The sequence below is a fragment of the Mauremys reevesii genome, linkage group 6 (genome assembly GCF_016161935.1).
Source record: "Mauremys reevesii isolate NIE-2019 linkage group 6, ASM1616193v1, whole genome shotgun sequence".
In the NCBI taxonomy this organism is placed as follows: domain Eukaryota; kingdom Metazoa; phylum Chordata; order Testudines; family Geoemydidae; genus Mauremys; species Mauremys reevesii.
In genome coordinates, this window is record NC_052628.1 from 129,334,831 (window position 1) to 129,357,245 (window position 22,415).

At 51.0% G+C, this 22,415-nt stretch overlaps 2 protein-coding genes across 10 annotated transcripts in view; one reads left to right on the top strand and one right to left on the bottom strand.

Moving 5' to 3' along the window:
* The window catches only part of TMOD1 (tropomodulin 1), an 84,955-nt gene extending 69,268 nt beyond the window's left edge, over positions 1-15,687 (top strand). The window contains exons 6-11 of one of the 3 annotated variants that reach the window (XM_039544482.1): positions 6,091-6,221; positions 9,037-9,144; positions 9,478-9,621; positions 10,741-10,885; positions 13,549-13,613; positions 14,804-15,687. In XM_039544482.1, coding sequence (XP_039400416.1) covers positions 6,091-6,221; positions 9,037-9,144; positions 9,478-9,621; positions 10,741-10,885; positions 13,549-13,613 — 593 coding nt within the window. In that variant the 3' untranslated portion in view covers positions 14,804-15,687. The remainder of the gene's footprint in view (positions 1-6,090; positions 6,222-9,036; positions 9,145-9,477; positions 9,622-10,740; positions 10,886-13,548; positions 13,614-14,803) is intronic. The other 2 variants (XM_039544483.1, XM_039544481.1) reach the window with 2 other exon arrangements.
* Positions 2,215-22,415, bottom strand: part of TSTD2 (thiosulfate sulfurtransferase like domain containing 2) — a 57,528-nt gene continuing 37,327 nt past the window's right edge. For 5 of the 7 annotated variants that reach the window (XM_039544475.1, XM_039544473.1, XM_039544469.1 and 2 more), the window contains exons 10-11: positions 20,965-21,190; positions 2,215-2,663 (exon numbers count right to left, since the gene is read on the bottom strand). In XM_039544475.1, coding sequence (XP_039400409.1) covers positions 2,552-2,663; positions 20,965-21,190 — 338 coding nt within the window. In that variant the 3' untranslated portion in view covers positions 2,215-2,551. Of the gene's footprint in view, positions 2,664-10,873; positions 11,793-20,943; positions 21,191-22,415 lie in introns of those variants that run through there. The other 2 variants (XM_039544470.1, XM_039544471.1) reach the window with 2 other exon arrangements.

The window sequence follows — 22,415 nt, forward strand, 5'->3', positions numbered from 1 at the left end:
CTGCATTGCTCTCTACTGATCTGTTAAAAGTCATTAACACATCACGGATGGCAGTGCATTTCATCATAAAGTTCCTAACTGACCAGGATTCAAACTTGTCTGATTTGCTGTGTGACATAGATGGGAGCAACATATGATTACCTGTGGCATTCGTGGAGCAGCTGCACACAGTGGACTATCGCTTTTGGGCTTGTGAAACTACCACTGAGTGGTGGGATCATATCGTCATGGAGGTCTGGGATGATGAACAGTGGCTGCAGAACTTTCGGATGTGGAAAGCCACCTTCCTGGAACTGTGTGCGGAGCTCATCCCAGCCCTGCGGCACAAGGACACCAGAATGAGAGCTCCCCTTTTGGTGGAGAAGCACGTGGTGATTGCAGTGTGGACGCTGGTGACTCCAGAGTGCTACTGGTCAGTCACAAATCAGTTTGGAGTTGGGAAGTCGACTGTTGGGGCTGCGTTAACACAACTGTGAAGGACCATTAATCGCATCCTGCTGCAAAGGAAATGACTCCTGGCAATGTGTGTGAAATAGTGGATGGCTTTTCAGAAATGGATTTCCCTAACTGTGGAGAGGTGATGGATGGCACACATACCCCAATTTTGGTACCAGACCACCTTGCAACAGAGTACAGTAATAAAAAGGGGTATTTCTCCATGGTATTGCAGGTGCTTGTGGATCACCACAGCTGTTTCACTGACATAAACGCTGGATAGTCCGAGGATAATATACCAACCAACTGGTTAGCAATGTGAGCACAGACCAGACCCTTTGTCTTCAGGACACTGAAAATCAATCAGGTTCTTATAAGAAGAACTTTATTGAAAAAGAAAAAAAATAAAAGACTCACAACCAGCCTGTTCAGAAAGCTTCAGGCAGGCATTTTCTTTCTAGATCAGAAGATTCCAGTGGGGGATGTTGAAATGCCCATTGTGGTCCTGGGAGACTAGCATACCCTTTACTCCAGTGGTTCCCAAACTTTAACAATCTGTGAACCCCTTTCAATAAAATGTCAAGTCTTGCGAATCCCCTCCTAAAAATGAATATTTCTAGGTATTTTCTCCTTTACCTGAGTATAAATTATAAAAGCAGTGATCTTGGAAATATAAAATTTGTTTTTATGACATGCTTATTGCACACTATTGTTATTATTTATCATTATAGTATTTTTATTACATTATGAAAATGGCAACATTCTTCTCACTTTCGTAGCTTGTATCACTTTGAATAAGCCTCTTATAAGACAAGGCTCCTATGTTTCATCAAGGAGTATCAGATGTGAAACAGCATGAAGATATTTAAGAAGCCGACTCAAAGAGTTCCTCCTACACAAGCACTCAGGGCTTGAGCAGCCTAGGCAAACAACACAACAAAGCTTAAACTTATTCTTCATAATAATTTAAAAAACACTACTAGCTGCCTAGTTAATTTTAAAAACTGCAAAAAATATCCATCTCCCTTTCCATTTCTTATGAGTCTTGAAGTTTAAATTTCCTCTGTGTGATAGATGTGCTTGCTTTGATCTGCTTAGCTGCTGGTCCCTTGCTGCCCGGGGTCCCTAGGGAAGCTCTGTCCACCATTAGGGAATCTTTCCCTGAGAACCCCCAGTTTGGGAACCACTGCCTTACTCCCATGGCTCATGAAGCCTTACATGGGAAACCTGGATAGCAGTAGGGAGCACTTCCCCAGTAGGTTCAGGATGACTCTGCAGTGTGCGTTTGGCAGATTAAAGGTGTGTTGGTGATGCCTTTCTGGCAGGGTAGATCTGAATGAGGAGAATATTCCCATGCTCATAGCCGCCTATTGTACGCGGCATAATATTTGTGAGGGTAAGAGTGAAAGGTTTGCTCAGAGGTGGACTGCTGATGCACTGCGCCTGGCAGCTGATTTTGAGCAGCCTGATACCAGGGCTATTAGAGGGGCACAATTGGGGGCAATTTGAGTCAAGGAAACTTTGAGACAACACTTTGAGAATGAGAACCAAACTGCAATGATTCATTAAATTGAGTTTTCTTAGGAAGCACCTGTGATGATTCATGGTCTAGGATTTCAGTAAGCAAAGGATTAAACTGCCTGTGTATGTCTTGCTGCTGCCTGCTGCTACCTCAATTTGTAGGACATAAATAAAGAGCAGTTATCGTTCAGATTCTTTGTTTTTACTAAACAAACAATCAATACACACACAAACGCTTATTGGGAAAAGAAGGGACCATGGAAGGGCAGACCGTCAGAGCTGTGCATAGGGCCAGCTATCATTCTGAAAGCTGTTTGAGGGGGTGGAGTGAATGGAAAATGGAGATGCCCCAGAAAGCGTAAGGGAATGCATGGGTGGAGTTGGGCGGGGGGATGGAAAACAGTTCTGAATGTGCTGTAGGGGAGGGAAGGCACGCATCTGTTGTGACTGCAGTGTTATGAGAAACTTAAGCATCTCTGTTTGCTCCTCCATTACTTTTATCATCTGCTTAGTGGCATCCAAGAAAAAGTTCTGATTTTCTGTTCTGTCCTGCAGTTCAATTTCTCTCCACTCCCTGCGTTCCCTTTTTACTGCATCAGAGTATTGCAGGACCTCCTGGAACATGTCCTCCTTGCTCCATCTTAGCCGCTTTCTTATCTGGCGGAAGCGCTCCACTGGTGTGTAGAGGGCTCCCCTGAAGGCCACATCTGCAGAAACACAAGAAACAATACACAGAAGCATGATTGTTAGTTCATGCACAGCATTGAATCATTGCAGTTTAGCACACCCCTTGTAACATACCAAGCACTTTCTCACTGCCCTTGGCAAGCCCACATCTTGGTGAACATGCCAGGCACGGTGAGATTAGCCCAAGGGGGGGAGGGGCGTTCTACCTGGGGTAAACAGCAGTGGTGCTTATGAAAGCATTGTGGTGCAGGTGACTAGAGACAATATTGTAAATTCTCCAACACTTTTCCACAGGCGGGGGTCATTGAAGCAGATATCTCACTCCTGAGGGTAACCAAGGAAGCAAAGCTGCAACTGCTGCATGCTTGTGGCTTCCGACCTGGTCCCTATGCTGCTCTCCTGTGTGCAGCTTTGGTTTGCACAAGTGATTGCCGAGTGGTGCGGGAAAGTTTCATTCAATGGGAGAAGGAATAAAACAGCTCCGCCAAGGAACCTCTGACAAAGGACTACTGAGTGCCTCCAGGAAAGTTTCCTAGAGATCTCTCTGGAAGATTCCTGTGAAATCTCAGTGTGCATCAATGCACGGTTCCACTGCACTGCTTAGCTGCACAGGAAAATGTCCAGCGCACAGAAACACAGCCAGCCTTGTACATTTCTGTCCTTTCACCTACTTCTGCCGTACACAAAGCAAATGAAAGCTGGACATCATGAGCACCATCAACTCAAAAAACCCACTAACCAGGGGTCTCCTCTCCTGCTTCTTGCGCGCCAGAGTGGGAGTGCTGGGACTGGCTAGATCATTCCAGAGTGGAGAACAGTTCTTGACTGGCCAGCCCACCTGGCAAACCCGCCATGGGAGCCACATAATTCCCTAACTCCACCTCCTCATCCATGACTTCATCCTCTGAGGTAGGTCACCTTGCCACCACCTCCAGCCCCACCAAAGCATCCATGGGGCTCTTGGCAATGGAGGTGGGATTGTCGCCGAGGATAACGTCCAACCATAGGCATCGACTTCTGCTCCCACCGGTGGGTGCTCGATCCCCCTCTGCCCCCGGTCCCGCCACCACTACACCCCTTCCCCCAAGTCTCCACCCCCGCTTTGCCTCCACCCCACCCCGGAGCACCCACGCAGTTGGCGCCTATGTGTCCAACTCCTTATAGAATAGGCAGGAGGCCTTCAGGACAGTTCCAGTGCGACAGTTTGCCTTCCTTGCCTTCTGGTATGCTGGCCTCAGCATCTTTGTCTTCGTTCTGCACTGCTCTGTGTCCCGATTGTATCCCTTTTCACACAAGCCATGAGAAATCTGCCCATAGGTATCAGAATTCCTGTGGAGCACAGCTGGGACTGCACAGCCTCCTCTCCCCACGTACTGAGCAGATCCAGCAGCTCTGCGTTGGTCCACGTGGGAGACGGACCCGGTTTGCAGCATGGAGCCGCCATGGTCAGCTGGGAAGATGCGATGTGAGCTCTCCATGCCGCACAAACAAGAAGTGGAATTTTAAAAATTCGTGGGGCTTTAAATGGGGAGGGGTGGATAGTTGTTTATATGGCCGCAGGGCAGCAGAGTTCGAACCGCTGACCAGAGAGGTCAGGATGGGCATTGTGGGACACCCCCTGGAGCCAGGCAGGCCGAGCGGGCGGCTGCCCTGTGGGGAAGAGACTGCTGTGCTGGGCAGAGCCAGGGGCTGATGGGGGAGGGTGTCCCTCTCCCCCAGGATTGGTTGCTAGGCTGCTGTATGAACTGAAAGAGACAGCGTGCTGATACACTGTCCCCCAGCACACACCCTTCCTCAACACACACCGTGTCTCTCTCTGACAGATACTCCCCCACAATCTCTCACACACTTCCCCAACACACGCACACTGTTTCTGTCACGCCTCTCTCTCTCACACACACACAGACACACAGACACACTCCCTGTCACAGACTCACCCCCTCCTCTCCCTACCCCACACTTCAGCTGAAAAGCAACTGGCAATCTAGTGGAAGAATGGGATTGAGAAACCTGCATCATGTGACGCTGGGCCTGCCCCATGAGGCATTGCAAACCCTTGCCAAAGCACCTTGCAGCCAGTTACACAGTGAGATAGCTACCCACAGTGCACTGCTCTCTGTGTCAACGCAAGAGCTGCTAGTGTGGATCTGCTCTGCCAACACAAAGAGCATAGTGTGGACATGCAACAGTGGTTTAATTAAAGCGGTGTAACTTTTACCGACAAAACTCTGTAGTGCACACAAGGCCTAAGTTTTGTGTGAACAGCTAGCTAGGGAGGATCCACTCCCTGCTGTGAGGTGTGCTTGGCATCCCAGTGCCGGCCGTGAGCACACTATGCTTTATCCATACATACATACAGAACCCCAGGCTGTGTACAAGTCTCATAATGATCATCAAGGTCAGACCGTTTCATAAAAGACTTTACTTGATTCACTTTTATAGTTGCATAAAACCAGTTGATTCAACAGCTTATTCTTTGGGGTTCAGACCCTGTTCTCCCCTTGGGGTGTCAGGACCCTGACTGTCACATGCAGTTAGTGGAGTTCTTTGAGATGCTCTCTCTGTATGAGTGCTACGCTGTCTGCCATCCTTCCCTTCTACTTTGGAGTCCTTGCTTCTGGCCAGGTTTCATGGGTGAGAAGGAACTGGAGCAGTGGAGGGTCTGTCCTTCCCATATGCCTCAGAGTGGGGCACTAGGATCTACAGAGCGTAGGCACGGACCCCACACACTGCTACCACAAATCTTCTATCACAAGCACACAGGTTCATGCACACCTAACGTGAAGCACCCATAGAGAGAGAACGTCTCAAGGAACTCCAGTTACTATACAAGTAAGTAACCTCTCCTTATGTTACAGCCAAGATCCAACTGAGATCAGGGCCCCTTTGCGCTAGGCACTGTCTGTATTTAACCCACTGGTGAGTGTGTGTTGTAGGGTGTCGTCTGTGCCAGTTCTCACAGGATGTGAGTTGTCACTGCCCCCAGATGCAGAGGGGCTGTAGTAGCTTTTAGCGATGGGGGTCCCTGGTTCAGTCCCAACACATACACTGTAAGAGCTACTCCCTGCCTTGACAAACTTACAGTCTAAACAGACAAGAGAGACGAAGATGACTTAAGTGACCTTATATCTTCAAGATTGGCAAAACAAAAAAAAATAAATTTATTTGAGCTCGTGAGCTGCAGAGCTGCAGCTCACTTCTTGCTCATGCTTCAAATAAATTAATTTGTTTAGTGCCAAGTACTCTCTCCTTTTTTTATGATACAACTAAACACGGCTGCTACTCTGAAACCTTATATCTTCAGTTACAACCTTCATCAACGAGTTGATTCCTCCTTTCCTCGTGTCCTTTTTATGACAGGAAAAAAACAGCCCAAAACTTAGAGTGGCCTAAAGAAAGTGTCTTTTCACCCCATCTGATTTTTTTCATGTTGCATTTTAATTGCAGGTGTGATTAAGCCAACACAATATAAACCAGTTCCCGATGAAGAACCCAATTCAACAGATGTAGAAGAAACTTTGGAACGAGTGAAGAACAATGACCCTAAACTCGAGGAAGTCAACCTTAATAATATCAGGGTATTCAGCCTCCCCTTCCTGCTGCAATTAACCCTTCACAGTGAGACAGGATACGTGCTATCTAGAGAACAAAGGCCAAGCGCACCTTGCTGTGCAGGAGAATAGGTTATTGTCACAGCAGCCTGTGTTGGCACTATTGGCAAAAGGACGAGTTATGGTTAGGGCTAGATGCTGAACTCCTTGCTTATGTAGAAATCAACAGGGCTGCTTGCAGAATAAGGCATCGCTCAACAGAAGTTAGGCATCAGAATCTGGCTTTGGGTTGTTTTAGGATGTTTTTGAGGGGGTTTCCCAGTCTGTCATTAGAGCCTACCTACAGTCAGAAAAAATACTGTGCTTTGGGTTTGCATTGTATTTACAGGGAAACCTAGCAGTGCATGTGGCTACATGTCATGTACAAACACAGTGCAAGACTGGCAGAGCAAGGATCTTTCAAAATAATAAACACTGAGTCCCTAGGTCAACGTTAGCAGGGGCGGCTCTATGTATTTTGCTTCCCCAAGCACGGCAGTCAGGCGGCTTTCGGCGGCGCGCCTGCGGGAGATCTGCTGCTCATGCAGATTCGGCGCCGCGCCTGCGGGAGATCTGCTGCTCATGCAGATTCGGCGCCGCGCCTGCGGGAGATCTGCTGCTCATGCAGATTCAGCGCCGCGCCTGCGGGAGGTCCGCTGATCACGCAGATTCAGCGGCGTCCTGCGGGAGGAACACCGGTCCCGTGCCTTCGGCGTACCCGCCGCCAAATTGCTGCTGAAGCCGCGGGACTGGTGGACCTCCCACAGGCACGCTGCCAAAGGCAGCCTGACTGCTGCCCTCACGGCGACTGGCAGGCCGCTCCCCGCGGCTTGCCGCCCCAGGCACACACTTGGAGTGCTGGTGCCTGGAGCCGCCCCGACATTAGCTGCGTCACTGTGGGAATTGATTAGTAAAACTGTGTGCAGAAAAATTACACTGCTGTAACACTAAGGCTGGTAATTTAATTACACAAAAGACAGTGTTTCGCATTGCCTTCTTGTGCTAATAATACTGTATTGTCTGCCAAAGGCTGTGTGGTACTGAACAGTGTGGTATGGCTTGTAATGAAAGAGCTCCTATAGGCATCTGTGCATGGCTGTGAAGTTAAAGGTGCTGTGAGAAACCACCATTCTACATTACCTGACATGGCTCTTTCAAATCTAGGCTTTTCTCTGGGCTTTTCTCATTAAAGGTGGCGTGCGAAGGACAAGAAATTGTGCTTGTACACTCTTGTATTTCTCCTTAAACCTGCTAAAGGAGAGGGAAAGGAGTTCTAGCCAGGCAGTTACAAACTTAGTTTCTGTTAACTTCTCTCTAACTCCTGTGCGTGGGCAACATGCCTTCATGGCTAGTTTCATGTGGCGGCTGGGAAAGCACCATTACTGTTTTCTAGGCCAGTCCAACCATGCAAGGGAAAACCAAATACTCAAGTTAAAACAAGCAGAACTACCCCCTCTTCCCTACCAGCTCTTTCTTTTTTCCACAGACCTCCCTTAAAGAAGCAAATCAGGGCACATGCACAGCTTTGCAGGTCACCTTTTAAATGCACATGCAGCACCAAATACATACATGCCAGCTGAATGATAATGGCTTCAGCTCCCTTCCTTGCCTGCCTACGCCCTCTGTATGTGTTTGAGTGATTATGTATTCAGATCAATGCAGATGAGGTTCCTGTGTGTGCAGCTAGCAATGCTGGTGCCATTAACAGTCCTTAAAACCCTGGCACCTGTGCACATCCAGCAGTTGCAACGTTCCATAGAGAAAGGATTGCATTTTCAAAAGTGACTTGTGACTTGGGGGTGCGACTTGAGACCCCTGGAAAGGAGCCTGACTCACAGGTGGCAGGGGCTCTCGAGGTGTCTCTAGCTGGACTAATGATTTGAAGTGCCACTTTTGAAAACATGGGCCAAAGAGACATGACTGCACTACTCACAGATGGGCTTACGGGTAGTCGTGTTAAAGCCATATCCCGCCAGCTGATCCCGGGGAAGCACTCCTCATTGAGGACTATGGAAATAATCAGTTTGAAATTTTAAAGCGTCACTTGGAAGTTATCAGAGTCTGAAAAGGGTTTGTAAAGTATTGAATGGGAAAGAAATACTCTTGGCTTGTGAGAGCTCGGAACGGGCACACAGAAGCTTGCCAAACTCTCCTAGTTCTCCCCTGAACGTTACCAGTGACAGAGGGAGGGAGAAGAGTGGGCCTGATTCTGAGAGTTGAGGATACACTGCCCCTCCATGAGCTGCTTAACTGTCAGGGTCAGGCTGCAAGTGATCCTGCAAGTGGAGCCTTCCGGCATAAGCGCCATGCAGGCCCGCTCGCTGGATCCAGGCCTGAGGAGGGCAGTTATTTCCCAGCCATGACTTGGTGGTGGCTGGTGCAGTGCGATAGCAATATCAGAACTTGTGTACACCCAGCGCTTTACCTACTCAGAGCACTCTGTAAACCTGAGCCACAATGCCCAGGGAGGTGAGCCGGTGAGTACTGGCCCCATCTGACAAGTGGGGAACCCCGAATGTGGTGAGGTGACGTGCCCCAATCCAGGCAGTGAGTGAGTTGCAGCGCTGGGATCAGAGGGGAGTCATTCCTGTGCTGCTTGGGCTATGCTGAGCATTGCTGGGCTACAAGCACTACTGTACGATCTAGGGTTAGCTCTCTGCCTCTTCCTAAATAATCCAGTCCTGCCATTTCCACTGCTTGTATGTCGTACACCTAGCGCACGCCCCCTTATAAAATGTGTGTTTAAGGAGTGTACCGGGAATCTGAATAAAGATGACTTTCTTTCTGGGCCTTCTTTTCACAGAATATTCCCATACCGACTTTAAAAGCATATGCTGAAGCACTGAAGAATAATTCCTATGTAAAGAAATTAAGCATAGTAGGAACAAGAAGCAATGACCCTGTAGCCTATGTAAGTACCATCCCATGCTGTGTGTGATGACAGGCTAATTGCTGTGGGAAGGCTGTGAGTGGAATTGTTGTCTTGCAAGGGGAATTGTTTAAAGCAACCTGCAAAGGAAAAAAAAAATCTTGGTGCCTTTTTTTGTACCTTTATATTGTATGAAAAATGCCAGAGATGGGAAACTGAGACACAGAGACTAAGTGACTTGCCCAAGGTGTCTCAGGCAGTCTGTGGAGAAGCAGGGGCTTGAGCTCAGGTCTCCAGAGTCCCAGGCTAGTGCACTGGGCCACTCTTCCTATTATTTATTGTTCAATACCAATGCTCTCCCCTTTGTGACTGCAGGCACTGGCTGAGATGTTAAAAGCCAACGGTGTATTGAAGAGCTTGAATGTGGAATCCAACTTCATTTCTGGGTCCGGGATCCTGGCTCTGATCGAAGCACTCCAGCACAATACTTCATTGATCGAGCTCAAAATTGACAACCAGGTAAAACAAACCCCAACTGGACCTCATAGAGTGAATAAAAAATATTCTGTTGGGGGGCCTTGTATCAGAAAACGTGGGGTTTGGCTCACCTGATTTTTCTGGACAATCACTGTAAGGCCTGGTCTACACTAAAAAGGGGGGGAGAGATGCGCATTCAGCTGAATAGCGTAGCGTAGCTGAATTGAAATACCTCCAGTTCGACCTACCACCCGGCGGCGCGGCGGAACTCAACTCCTCCCCTCCCACGTCCACTCCGCCACCACTGGTGTGGTTGGTGGAGTACCGAGCGCGCCGCGGAGTTCGAACTATCTCAGTAGATCAGGCGCAGCGATAGTTGGTCGAGAGGAAGTCGAATCACCGCGTCGACCCGGCCGGGAAGTGTAAACCTACCCTAAAAAACCAACAACTGCTGGGGGGGATAGTATGTGTAGTGGGCTTGACAAGTGTCTAGCCCACATCGAGGGTTACTGCCAGCTAACGGAGTAACTCCCTGAGGCCGAGCGGCAGAGCACTGTGCTGAAGGTTCTGGGTCCATACCCTGCTGACTGCCTGTGGTTTGGGGCCTTGTGTTCATAGTCAAAACTATACAAGGTTTCTCTGATGATTCAGGATTAGTCAGCCAACAAATGACAAGATAATTTAGGGCCTGATCTCGCAAGCTGCCCGTTTGCATGGAGCACTGGATGGACTGGACCCGCCATAATGGAAACAAAATCCTGCAGGCTTCATCCAGTGCCCTTGTGCCATCTCCTCTGTGGAGAGGCTTTTGGAGAATTCTGCGGAGAATTAGGCCCCTAGCTTTTTTCTGAAGAAAGCAGGTTGGGACTTTTTTACAGCAATAAAACAAATGTTTGAAAAGCTGCCAAGCCCAGGATCCAAACACTCGAGATCCCTGGGCGTGCCAAGGTGAGCGATGGACCCAGATTCGGTAGCGCACCCCCATCTCTGCTGAGTCTGCTTCTCCACAAGGCCGGGCAGTGGGGGACGGGCGGAGGCCCTGTGCAATGTTTGCTGGCACTGTGAGATGTAGAGTCAGCAGGAGGCAGTCAGGGGATCAAAGACCAAAATAATGGGGACGCCCTCAGTTGTAACCTGCTTTTCCATTATCTTTTCATAAAGAGCCAGCCGCTGGGCAACAAGGTGGAAATGGAGATTGCAAACATGTTAGAACAAAATAGCTCCCTTTTGAAGTTCGGGTATCACTTTACACAGCAAGGTCCCCGGCTTCGTGCATCTAACTCCATGATGAACAACAACGACCTTGGTGAGTCTGCCTGCACGCTGCTGGCATGCATTCTTCCATGCTCCCCACGGTGCTGGCGCTCCCGAGCTGTGCTTGTCGGTAATTCCCATCAGCTGTGAACGTAGCTGGTGTGTATTTCCCCTCCTGCGCTCCGGCGGGCACATTGACCGAGAATCTATGGAAATACCTCTCAAGGAAATAAACAAGTCAGGTGAAATTTCACTTGAATTAGGGAAGCACCCGCTTGAATCGGAAGGGGCTGGTGCTTGCTAGGGGAGAGCCTGACTCTCTTCCTGCTTTCTCCTGCTGAGGGGTACCAGGCTCTACCAGCAGTTCCACTCGGTCATTGGGGCTGGTGGTGGAGTAAAGCGCTACTCAGCGTGAGTAAGACAATCGGCTTTTCTGGCCCAGAGTAAGATGCTGTGCAGGGCAAGGGTGGCAGAATCTGGCCTTAACCGAACAGGGTCTCCAGTGATCCTCAGAGGCAGTGAGCTCTAGTGCTGGGGAGTTTGGCAGGTCCGTGTGCTTTGTTAAGCCGTAGTTGGCAGGGTTAGTTCTGGGAAGCCCGGGCTGCTGCTGCCCTGAACTGGATTAGCAGATTTCCTGGGCTGCCACCTGTTCACAAACACTGCTTCCGTCCCCGCTTTAATGGGGAAAGGACAAGCAGAGGACTCAAGCTCTGAAGACTGACAAGTTTGGCACAGTCTTTTGAACGAATCAGGTCTGTTGTTGGGTGTGTTTAGGGTACAAGGCCAAATTCTGTTCCCAGTTCGATCTGGGCACCCCAGCTGAAGTTAACAGAACTGCATGCGATGACAATACTTCCCCATCATTTCTCACTCATCTGGGCAGTGCTGTAGGCACTAGCTGACTGACAGTGGCTTGGCGACAGCCTCACACGCTGAACTGGAAGACTACCCAGTGGAGCCTGTTGGAACACAAGTAAAAGAACCGACCTCGTTTCTAGTGAGCTTACACAAGGATGAAATTAACATACAGCTCCCTAGACAGACTGGCTAAGAGGAGGTGCCTGGGAAAAGATTTACCGTATAAATGTCTGCCCTGAATGAACAGCAATACACTGGAGCCGTGTAGTTTGCGCTTAACGTAGTTCACCAGCACAGTCTAACCATTTTGTGTCCTTTACAACGTGAGTCTACTTCAATTAAAAAAGCTACTGAATTAGGGCACCTCTAAATGAGACGAAGGACTGCGGTGCTGAAAAGCACTAACTCGTGACTTGGTGCTCTCTGTTCCATGCAGATTTCTGTATATTACTTTGTGTATGTGTTCAACTTGTTGAGGTTTTTAAACAAATGGACTGGATTTTGTCTCCAGCTAGTCTGCTGTTCGCATAGCAGTGTAATAATATGTTGCATTTACACAGAATACTCCTGGGGGATTCTGCACCAACACATGGAAAATTCAGCACACAATATTTTGAAATTCTGTAAATTTTTGCACATTTTATTTGTCAAAATAACCCAATATAATCAAACCAGTTTCAATTATTTTGGTAATTTTTTTCAAAATATCTGTCAACAATTATGTCTGTGACAATGCAGACAACAAAAAAGGTTGAGGACATTTTTTTTTGACACATAGATTCTGTACTAGGCATATGAATACAGAACTCTGAGTAATAATACATTGAAACTACAATACAGACGCGTATTTTCCTGCAGCCCTTAGAAGCAATGTAAAGGCTTGCGGGAGTCGGGGGTAATGGCGGAGCTGAGGGACAGGGAAGTAGTTGCTGGGAAGGAGCCTGGGAGTGAGCCTGGAGGGTTCTTGGGTGTGGGTGGGAGAAGAATGGAACGGGTTATTTTGGGGGCCAGGGAGGGATTGTTAGGGAGCCTCCCCCGTGCAGACCCTGGCTGACCCCTAGCTTCTTCCATTCAGTCAGGTACATCTGCCCCTGTCCCCATGTGTCCCTGCACCCTCCCATCCCCACGTGTCACCCCCACTTAGCCATCCCTCCTCCCCCCATCCCCATGTGTCCTTGCACCCTCCTCCTGTCCCCATGTGTCCCCGCACCCCCAAACACCCCCTCTCCCATTCCCATGTGTCCCCGCACCCCCAAACATCCCTCCCCCATCCCCACGTGTCCCTGCACACCCAAACACCCCCTCCCCATGTGTATCTGCACCCCAAACACCCCTCCCCATCCCCATGTGTCACTGCACCCCCACTCCCATTCAGCCCCTGCCCCAGTCTGTCCCCACAACTAGCCTGTCTGTGGCTCTGATTCTGCAGACAGTTAAGCATGTGCATACACGGCTGGGAGCTGTCCTGTGGGACTACTTGCATGCATAAATATACACACAATTCCCCAACACAATTAATTTCCCCCTTTGTGCAGATGCATTTCACCTCAAATGACGAGTTTCTTGGCATGGCACAGTGCAGGGAGGATTTTCTCTGGCACTAGTATATGGATAAAAGCCATGTGTTCAACAAGGAATTCACTGCTCCCTGACTCTCGGATCAGAGCTGGTTTTCACAAACTCAGACTGTATGCGCATCACCATGTTAATCATAAAGAAGGAACTACATTTAATTTTTCACTCCTGCTTCTTTGTGGTTGATAAGTTGGTGACTTTGCCTGTCATGCAGCTGTTGTATATTTTGCCTCCTTGATCATGAGAACTGTACAGAAGATTTGATTTGGTTCTTGTTTGCAGCTCGTATACGTCGCTCTGATGGCCCCTGGCATAACTTCTCGGCTCTGCAACTGGACGATGTATAAGTACAGACAGAATTTTTTCCCTACTGGCAATAGCTCTCTGTCTATGCTCCACTACTTGTGCTCTCAGCTGCCACCACGTGGCTCAACTCAAACTTGGTTTTACTCTCTCTAGCTTCTGGTTTACTGCTCTTGGCTCAGCTGCAGGCACTCTTGTTCTTCAGGATCCTTTGTAGGCTCTAGCATGCTAGAGGGAAGGCTTTTTACATTTATCCTATGAGCTGATTTCTGCAATCTCTCTTTTCTGGCTGCTTTTTCTTTTCCTCTTTATTTATTTCAAATATATAAACTGTGTATGGATCCACTTTAAAACCTTCTCTGAAAATGCTCACTACAGTGTGAAGAGGAGCAGAAAAATGTAGCTCGGAGATTAATGAGGGAAAACCTGTTTGGCAGGGGCACTTTTTAGAGGTAGGAAGGCCTGTATTAAACTGTAAGGAAGAAGTAAAAGATAAGGACTGGATAAGATGCCATACTCTCCTTGTGCAGCTGCAGGCATTCACCAGCTATTCTGTCCCTGCCTCTTGTAGCTGATCACCACCTGACACGAAGCAATCGGGGAAAGATGTAATTGAGCTAGCAAACGCTTGTTTAACAGAACCCTATGAACTCTGTCCCCATTTGAAGTCAATGATAGTTACTTCAATTTTTGAGCTCTTCTTTTAAACAATGTAGATTTTTAAACTGATGTTAAAGACCCTGGTTTGTGTTCTCAAGGTCACACATCAACTTTAATAGAAGAGATGAGGCTAAATCCCCTGGACTGCTTTGAAAATCTCAACCCTGAATCAATGGATGGCACCTGAAGCCAGACGCATTCAAATTAAAAATTAGGCACAAATTTTTAACGAGGGTGATTAACCACTGGCACAAACACCCAAGAGAAGTGGTGGATTTTCCATCTCTTGATATCTGCTGATCAAGACTGGATGTCTTTCTGTAAGAGATGCTTCAGCCTAACACACGTTATTGGGCTCAGTGCCGGTGTCACTGGGAAATTCTCTGGCTTGCGCTATACAGGAGGTCAGGCTAGATGATCTAGTCGTCCCTTCAGGCCTTAAAATCTATGGAAAACCCCCCAAACTTTTCCCGTCACATGAGTTTTGTTCTGGTTTTAAACTGTCTGTGGATACAGCTGCTATCCACGTGTGCAGCATCTGCCTTGACTGACCCTTGTTCCCTGTTTTTTCCAGTGAGGAAGAGGAGACTTGCAGACTTGAATGGGCCTTTCTATCCCAAGTGCCGAACTGGGGTGTAGTTCCCGGCTGTGAAGATCGTGCCTGGTGGTTTGTGCTATACCCTGGAAATCCGAAGGCAAAGTGCCTGCACACAAATATCTGTGGTGCCTCAGTTCTGTGTTGCATAATTATGCACTAAAGGTTTAAATTAACTAGCGATTGTAGGTGATGATTTGATCAAATATCACTAATGATGTTTTCTTTAGAGTCAAGCCAAGTCAGTCCAGTTGCCCGTTTTAAGCAGGCTTGGTTTAGAATACGTCACAGCACAACAGTGACTGTCAATTCACTCACGACTTAATTCCTCTTAGGATTTCCGGTGTGGTTTTTCAGATATATTTAGGATGTGTTATGCATGAGTGGAAAAAATTACTGCGCTACACAAGTTGCATAAGTATTTAAAAAAATACTTTATTTTTTCAACTTGCTTATCTGTTTGACAAGCTCTACTCTCCCACCACAATGCTAGCCCATCCCTTTCAAGGACTTGTCAATTACAATTAATTACCAACATTTGCTGACTTTATTTGCAGACAAGATGTCAAAAGCACCCATATTTCCCCCAAAAAGAATTCATGTCTTTTGTATTCATCCCCTCCCCCCCATGAAAAGAATGTAAGGCCACTGATTATAGAGTAATGGCTCCATAAAAACAGAGCAGTGAGTATTAGATGGGACGTTAAAATCTTCCTGTCTCCTTTCGCAGGGATATGGAAAACCATTGCTTTAAGAGATTGGGAATGAAATCCTGACTCCACTGAAGTCAGGCCAGGGGCGGCTCTAGGAATTCCGCCGCCCCAAGCAGAGCGGCGCGCCGCGGGGGGCGCTCTGGCAGTCGCTGGTCCTGTGGCTCCGGGGGACCTCTTGCAGACGTGCCTGCGGAGGGTCCGCTGGTCCCACGGCTCTGGTGGACCTCCCGCAGGCACGCCTGTGGGAGGTCCACTGGAGCTGCGGGACCAGCGGACCCTCTGCAGGCATTTCTGCGGGAGGTCCACCGGGGCTGCGGGACCAGCGGACCCTCTGCAGGCATTTCTGCGGGAGATCCACCGGGGCTGCGGGACCAGCGGACCCTCTGCAGGCACGCCTGCGGGAGATCCACCGGAGCTGCGGGACCAGCGGACCCTCTGCAGGCACGCCTGTGGGAGGTCCACCGGAGCTGCGGGACCAGCGGACCCTCTGCAGGCATTTCTGCGGGAGGTCCACCGGGGCTGCGGGACCAGCGAACCCTCTGCAGGCACGCCTGTGGGAGGTCCACTGGAGCTGCGGGACCAGCGGACCCTCTGCAGGCACACCTGCAGGAGATCCACCGGGGCTGCGGGACCAGCGGACCCTCCGCAGGCATGCCTGCGGGAGATCCACCGGGGCTGCGGGACCAGCGGACCCTCTGCAGGCACACCTGCAGGAGATCCACCGGGGCTGCGGGACCAGCGGACCCTCCGCAGGCATGCCTGCGGGAGATCCACCGGGGCTGCGGGACCAGCGGACCCTCTGCAGGCATTTCTGCGGGAGGTCCACCGGGGCTGCGGGACCAGCGGACCCTCCGCAGGCACGCCTGCGGGAGATCCACCGGGGCTGCGGGACTAGCGGACCCTCCGCAGGCATTTCTGCGGGAGGTCCACCGGAGCCGCCTGCCAGCAAAATGCCACCCCAAGCGCGCACTTGGCATGCTGGGGTCTGGAGCCGGCCCTGAGTCAGGCGCAAACTCTCATTGACTTCAATAGGGGCAGGATTTCCCCCTGGATTTTCTCTGGAAATAGGCCTCCTGTGCTTTTACCTGCTGGAGCCCTCACTCCTCATGCTGGGTTTCTGGCTGGGCGGCTGTTTTATTTATCTGTAAAACTTCTTGTTCTGCTAGAAATTTTATTTTACCAACATCCCAAATTTCTGACTAGTGAACCCTAATAAAGAAATTACTTGAAAATACCCTGCCTGTGAATCCATGTAGTCCAGGATGTCATTTGAGTAGAGTTGGCTAAATGCATCAGGCAATTGGGTTTGTGAGGTGATAAAAACCCACTACCTTTCTAGGGAGGAATTTCTAGCAGGCACATGCAGCCTCTGATCATGCAGTGGGATCCTCACCAGCAGGCCGTTAACCCCCGGCAACTCCCATTGCTTCCAGTGCGCGGCTGGGCTTCACAGCAGGAAGTCTGCCCATGCAGAGCCAGTGCCAGAGGGTGGCCTTTGTTATACACCTAAAGAATCCATCCCAACACTCTTTTCCACATCCTAAGCAGCCTGCTGCTGTTCCCAGTGCGTTCTGCAGTCTGTGCATTGTGGTACAGCAAACCGGCCACTCATTTCAACAGAATTTTTGCATGAATCAGGATTGCAGGCGTTGGCCCTGATTTGCTCTCTCTGACTATCACTTTAACCTTGAGTGGGAAATACAAACGTGTTTGATTGTTGCTCTTCAAATCATAATAAATGTGTCAGAAATCACAAATCAAATGCTTCAATGCGGTTTTTTTGTAAAATCCCATACGAACGATTAGGGAATATTGCAAAACCAGAAAGCGGCATGATAAGCCCAGTGCCAGTTGGACAGCCCTAGTCCCACCAGGCACCTCCCAAAGGCTTTAGCAAAATCAATGAAAACATCAGTCCAGATGCCACTTGAGCGCTAACGGCAGAGTTGTCTGCTCAGATGTGCACAGATCTAACTCAGCATCAGTGTCTGCTCTCCCACTGACTCAGGGGCATGGACGTTGTTCTCCCCGGTACATGCTGCTTGCCCGGTGCCCATGGGGGATCTGGGGGTGTGGGGGCAGTGCCGAATGCACTAAGCGGGACCCTGCTGTGCAGACCTGAGAGGAGGATTTTACGCAATAACCTTTCCCTTTTCCATGCTGTAGTAGCATCTAAATGCCCCTGGCAGTTGAAACATGGTGGGAGGACTCTGGGCTTGTGTGCGACAGGCATACGCTTGCTGGTGACTGTGCCGGAATTACAAGCGCTTCCCCAGCAGAGCAAGGAGTTGCACAGTTGCCTGGGGAAAAGCATCAGGCTCTGTACCAGCTGTGCTGTCGAGCAGTCATGCTGAAGGGTCCCTAGTTCTTGAGGAAAAGGGGCTCCCTCCCTACAGCGAGCACCAGGCCTGCTCGTGCGCAGACTCTCCTGCTTGGAGCTGCCGAGCCATGGAGCTAACAGACCGTCTCAGAGGCAGTTGTGCTGAATCAGCTAAGCGGCGAGTCAGTGTTTCAGGTTGTGTCCGAGTGGTTCTCTAGCTGTAGCTAACGAAGACCCGCACACAGCCAGACGCCGGGGGTTGCCTACGCACTAACCCTTAGAATATGGAGGACATGGCGTGTACGTGCCTTCTAGGCTGGAGATGAGTGAAACAGTCATGGGGGCAGCTGCCCCCTCTTACCTCCTGCTCCAGAACAGCAACGCCCCAGTCTCCTGTTCCTCCCCCACAAAGCACTGGAACCACCTCACCCCCTGCATAAAGGAGCCAATTGCTTCTCCTGCCTTGTAGCGGGTCTGGGCTTACGTCCTACTCAGCACTGGTCCAGCCTCCCTAGCCAGTGCCTGACCCACCTGCCCTGGGTAATGGGAGCCTCTCACCCCTGGGGGGCAGGCTGCAGTGTGGTTTGGGGGTAGAGCCCCTCCTAGGGGCCAGAAACCCTCCATAGACCGGCACCTGGTTAGCTGAAGCCCAGCTGCCAGTCACAGGTTCCAAAGGGTTACGAGCGGCCCACGCACTGAGGACGTGGCCGTGCAGCTCTGGGGCAGTGCCGAGGCTGAGGCGTCACGCTGGCAGGTTTAGAAGTTCACACTAACATGACGTTGACACCGTTTCCCATTTGTACTGAAAACAGACCCGGCCAGGGCCTTTTGCAGGAGTTACAGGATGGTCACCTAGCCAGCAGGCTGGTCAGGGCTTTTACACAGAACAGCTGAAAAACACCACAGTGCAACATACTAGTTGTGGGCTCCTCTGCCCAACCACCGCTACTGGCCGTGATGTGGGCTGGGACTGCAACGTGTGCTGATGGCAGGATGCTGCCCCTCGGCCAGCTCGCCAAGGCACCTGGCTGCAAGCAAACAAGCCTGGAGCCAGTGCTGGGGACACCAGCTGCCTAGGGAAACAGGCGTCTCTTCCAAAGCCCATTGTGGTCAGTGGGCATCGTTAGTCACAGCCCCTGCGTTATCATCAGCATCACCTAATAGCAGCTCTGGGGAAGGGGCCCACAGTGGAGCTTGGAGCAGGTTTGAAAGCCCAGCTTGGCGCCCACACAGCGGCACCCCGGCCGTTGTTGAACAGGCAGCCATGGGACCAATGTCAGCGACGTCAGGCCTTGCTGTGGGATTTAACACACGCTAAGCCTGCTGCAATGCCTTCCCACCCCCCCCCCGCTTTGGTAAAGGAAAAGGTTCCTTTAGAGCCTGCATGGAAAACCAAAGGACTGTAACTGACACTAAGCAACTGCAGAAAGGTGAGTGTCCTGGGGCAGCCCCCCACAGCACCATGGATGGGGTAGAGAGGCCAAGGAGCCTTAGGCTGCACCTGCTGGTTGAGATCACAGCTCACCGGGGCAGGGACAGGCGGGGGGGGAGGGGGGGTGCAGGCCCACGCCCTGGTACAGGCGGGACAGCAGGAGCATGGCAAGGGCAGGCTTGGCCACAGGCCAGGGAAGGAGGAGCAGTAAAGGGTGACAGGGACAGCCCTGACGTGCTGGGCTGAGGGGCCCTGGACTGGAGGCTGGTGTAGAGGCCAGGCCTAGGCTCCTCTACCCGCCCGTGCGGGCGTGGCGCAGTCAGTGCAGTGGAGCTGCAGACTGCCTGAGCCTTTGAGGAAGGGAGGCTGATGGTGACCTGACCTGAGGGCTAAGCCACGAAGGAGCAGCGCTGCAGAGAGCAAAGGGCTGCAGAGAAAGTGCCAGAGGCAACAGGCTGAGCGACCGCTGGCCAGTGGCGAGCTAATTCCCCGATGAGCCATGAGGAGGTGCTGCCGCGCAGTGAGCAGCAGACCCCGTGACACTGAACAAAGGGGTTTTTAAAAGCCATTGTCAGGACATAGCCACAACTGACTTTACCGGTACAATGGGGGATACGCTTCAAAGGGGAAGCAGCAGCAGCAGCAGAACTACACAGTCCATGCCAGTAAGTGGAGCAGTACCATGCTGGATCCACAGAGATGCATTGAACCCCTCGGGATACGCAGCTCTCGTGTGTCCAATCACGTGGGGACTCCACACACCACCACTCCTACTCCTCTGATGCTCATTAATATTTACATCATGCCCCTGGGCTTGCCTCAGCAAATGGCTGCATTGCAATGCGTTTCTGCAGCACACACAGCCCAATGCAAGGCCTGGGCTACGGGCTGTATCTTGGACATTTAAAAACTCAGGCACGTGAATTCCCTGCTGCATGGTAGGACATGGACCCTGACTGCCATGAGAGAGGGGCAGCGAACGGGTTATCCTCCCTCTTCCCACACAACAGGCCCTGCCAGACGAACTTGCCTGAGGTTCTACATGGCCATTGAGTGGCGCCAGCTTTTGCTCTGATGAAGTCGTGGGGCCAGCTTCTGGTCTCACACCTGCTGGTCGCTAGTGTAAACCCAGGGACGTGTGTAGCTAGCCTGACTGACACTGGGGTAAGGGAGAGAAGACTCAGGCTGCTAGTGTTTATGTGGAAAATAGCCTCAACCCCAGTCTGCTTGTGCTCCCAGTGATTAGAAGTGACTAAAAACCTGCTGCCTCCATCGTCCTAGCCCTGCAGAGTCTGTGGGGTGGGCCCAGAACAAAACACACCCACCCCCACACACACACCCCCGCTTGTTCCTTCACCTTCTGGCTCCTGCTTGGCTGTGAGTGGCCCAGGCCCATGGCATGTGCTGTACTCATCCAGTTCTCCCGGCGCCCATCCCATTGTGGGAGGCAGAACAGTAACTGCACTGCAGTGGGAGGAATCCTGTGGCACCACTGTTGTGTTTGACGCACCATTAATTTACACTTGGCCAGGGGGTAGTTCATGGTTCACTGTCAAGTGCTAAAGAGACTCTGGGGCTGAGCGTAAGGATCCAATGACAATAACGGGGAAGCCCCATGCCCTGGAATGCGAGTGCATATTATTGAATGTCTCACATTTTCCTGTGCTTCTCTTACACGTGTTTGACTGGGACCCGCTGCCGTCTGTCTGTGCATTCACATTCCTCCTTGACCAGCCATCCAGAAGGGTTTGAAGCCAGCTTGAGCCCTTTCTCCTGACAAATGGGACAGCAAGCCGTGAATCCCTTCGCTTGACAGCTTGGGCAGGCCAGGACAAGCTGCCGGCAGTGCAGGCTGGAGCACAGGTTGTACTGATCCCATAGTGTCCCGCAGTACCTGCATTCTGGGGAGAGGAGAAGGGGAGTTAAAACCCATCCTGCCCTGGCTATCCCACTTGCTCCCCTGCTAGGCAATCCTTTGAGAATGTCCTGCAGTGTGGTCTGAATGGGCTGCCAAAATTCATTCCAGTGGTGCCCCTTCATCTTCCAGGGCACTGCATTCTCGCTCTGGCCCTGCTTCCCTGCCCTGCCTCGACAGAATGAGACCTAGCTCCTGCCCACAAAAGGGGCTTTTTACTTTGATTTCGACGTTAACAAGCTTAAGGCAAACTCCCTCCTGCCATCCCGGGCCCCATGCGCAGGAGCTGGCTGGCCCTAGGCAGTGGCCTGTGCCTCCCTGTGGCTATCGTGGGCAAACAGGAATGGTAGGGCAGCATTTGGAAGCTGCTCTCAGGCTTGGGGGAACAGAGTCCTAGAGGCTACACCTCCCTAAAGACCCCAGAGCACTTGTCCTTTACTGAGCAGCTTTCCTCCCGACTCAGCGGCACTGCTGGGAGCTAACCCTGACCAGTCCAGCGGGCAGCTGTTCGCTGAGCCGTGCCGCCTCCCCTTCAGGCCCTCTTGAGCATGGCCAGGGCTTCCGAAGGACATTTTATTCCCAGCTCTAAGCCTGCCACCTTCGAGATGGTGAAACGTGTGGCAAATGAATAAGTCGAGTGAGCTGCGATTGAGCTCAACGTGGTTATACATCTAGAGACAGCAGCACCGTCCTCTGAGCACTGACTCCTCTTCAGGTGTAGCAGAAAAGGCACAGGCAAGCTGAGCCCACGTCACCAGCAACGTCGTTCCAAGCTGGAGCTGAGCAGTTGAAGAGCAACCCCCTCTGGAGGGCAGGGTGTGCTCCCCCATCTTCAGCTTTTACTGGGGTGAAACACAATTCTCTGGGCTGCATAAGCCTTGAAAGCCAGGAACAGCCAAGCCCCCCCTAGGCTGTTGCTACCAGGTTTTCTTCCATAGCATGGCAGCCTAAGGTTAGTGGAGCCAACTCCATGTGGTGGCTCAGTCTCTAGTGCTGTGCTGGCTCAGAATGGTTTGATCAGTGTAAAGGGGTGACAAAACCAGAACTGAGGCTAGTCGTGCTAGCAGCCTCCGTTCCTAGCTGCTCCTCCCTGGTGGGACGGTGTGCTGTGCTGTGCTGTCCAGGACGTCACAGAAACATTATCTCGCGGTCCCCTGCCCTGCCAGTCCCGAGTGCAGACACCCTCCCCTCTCGCTCCTGATCACAGAGCA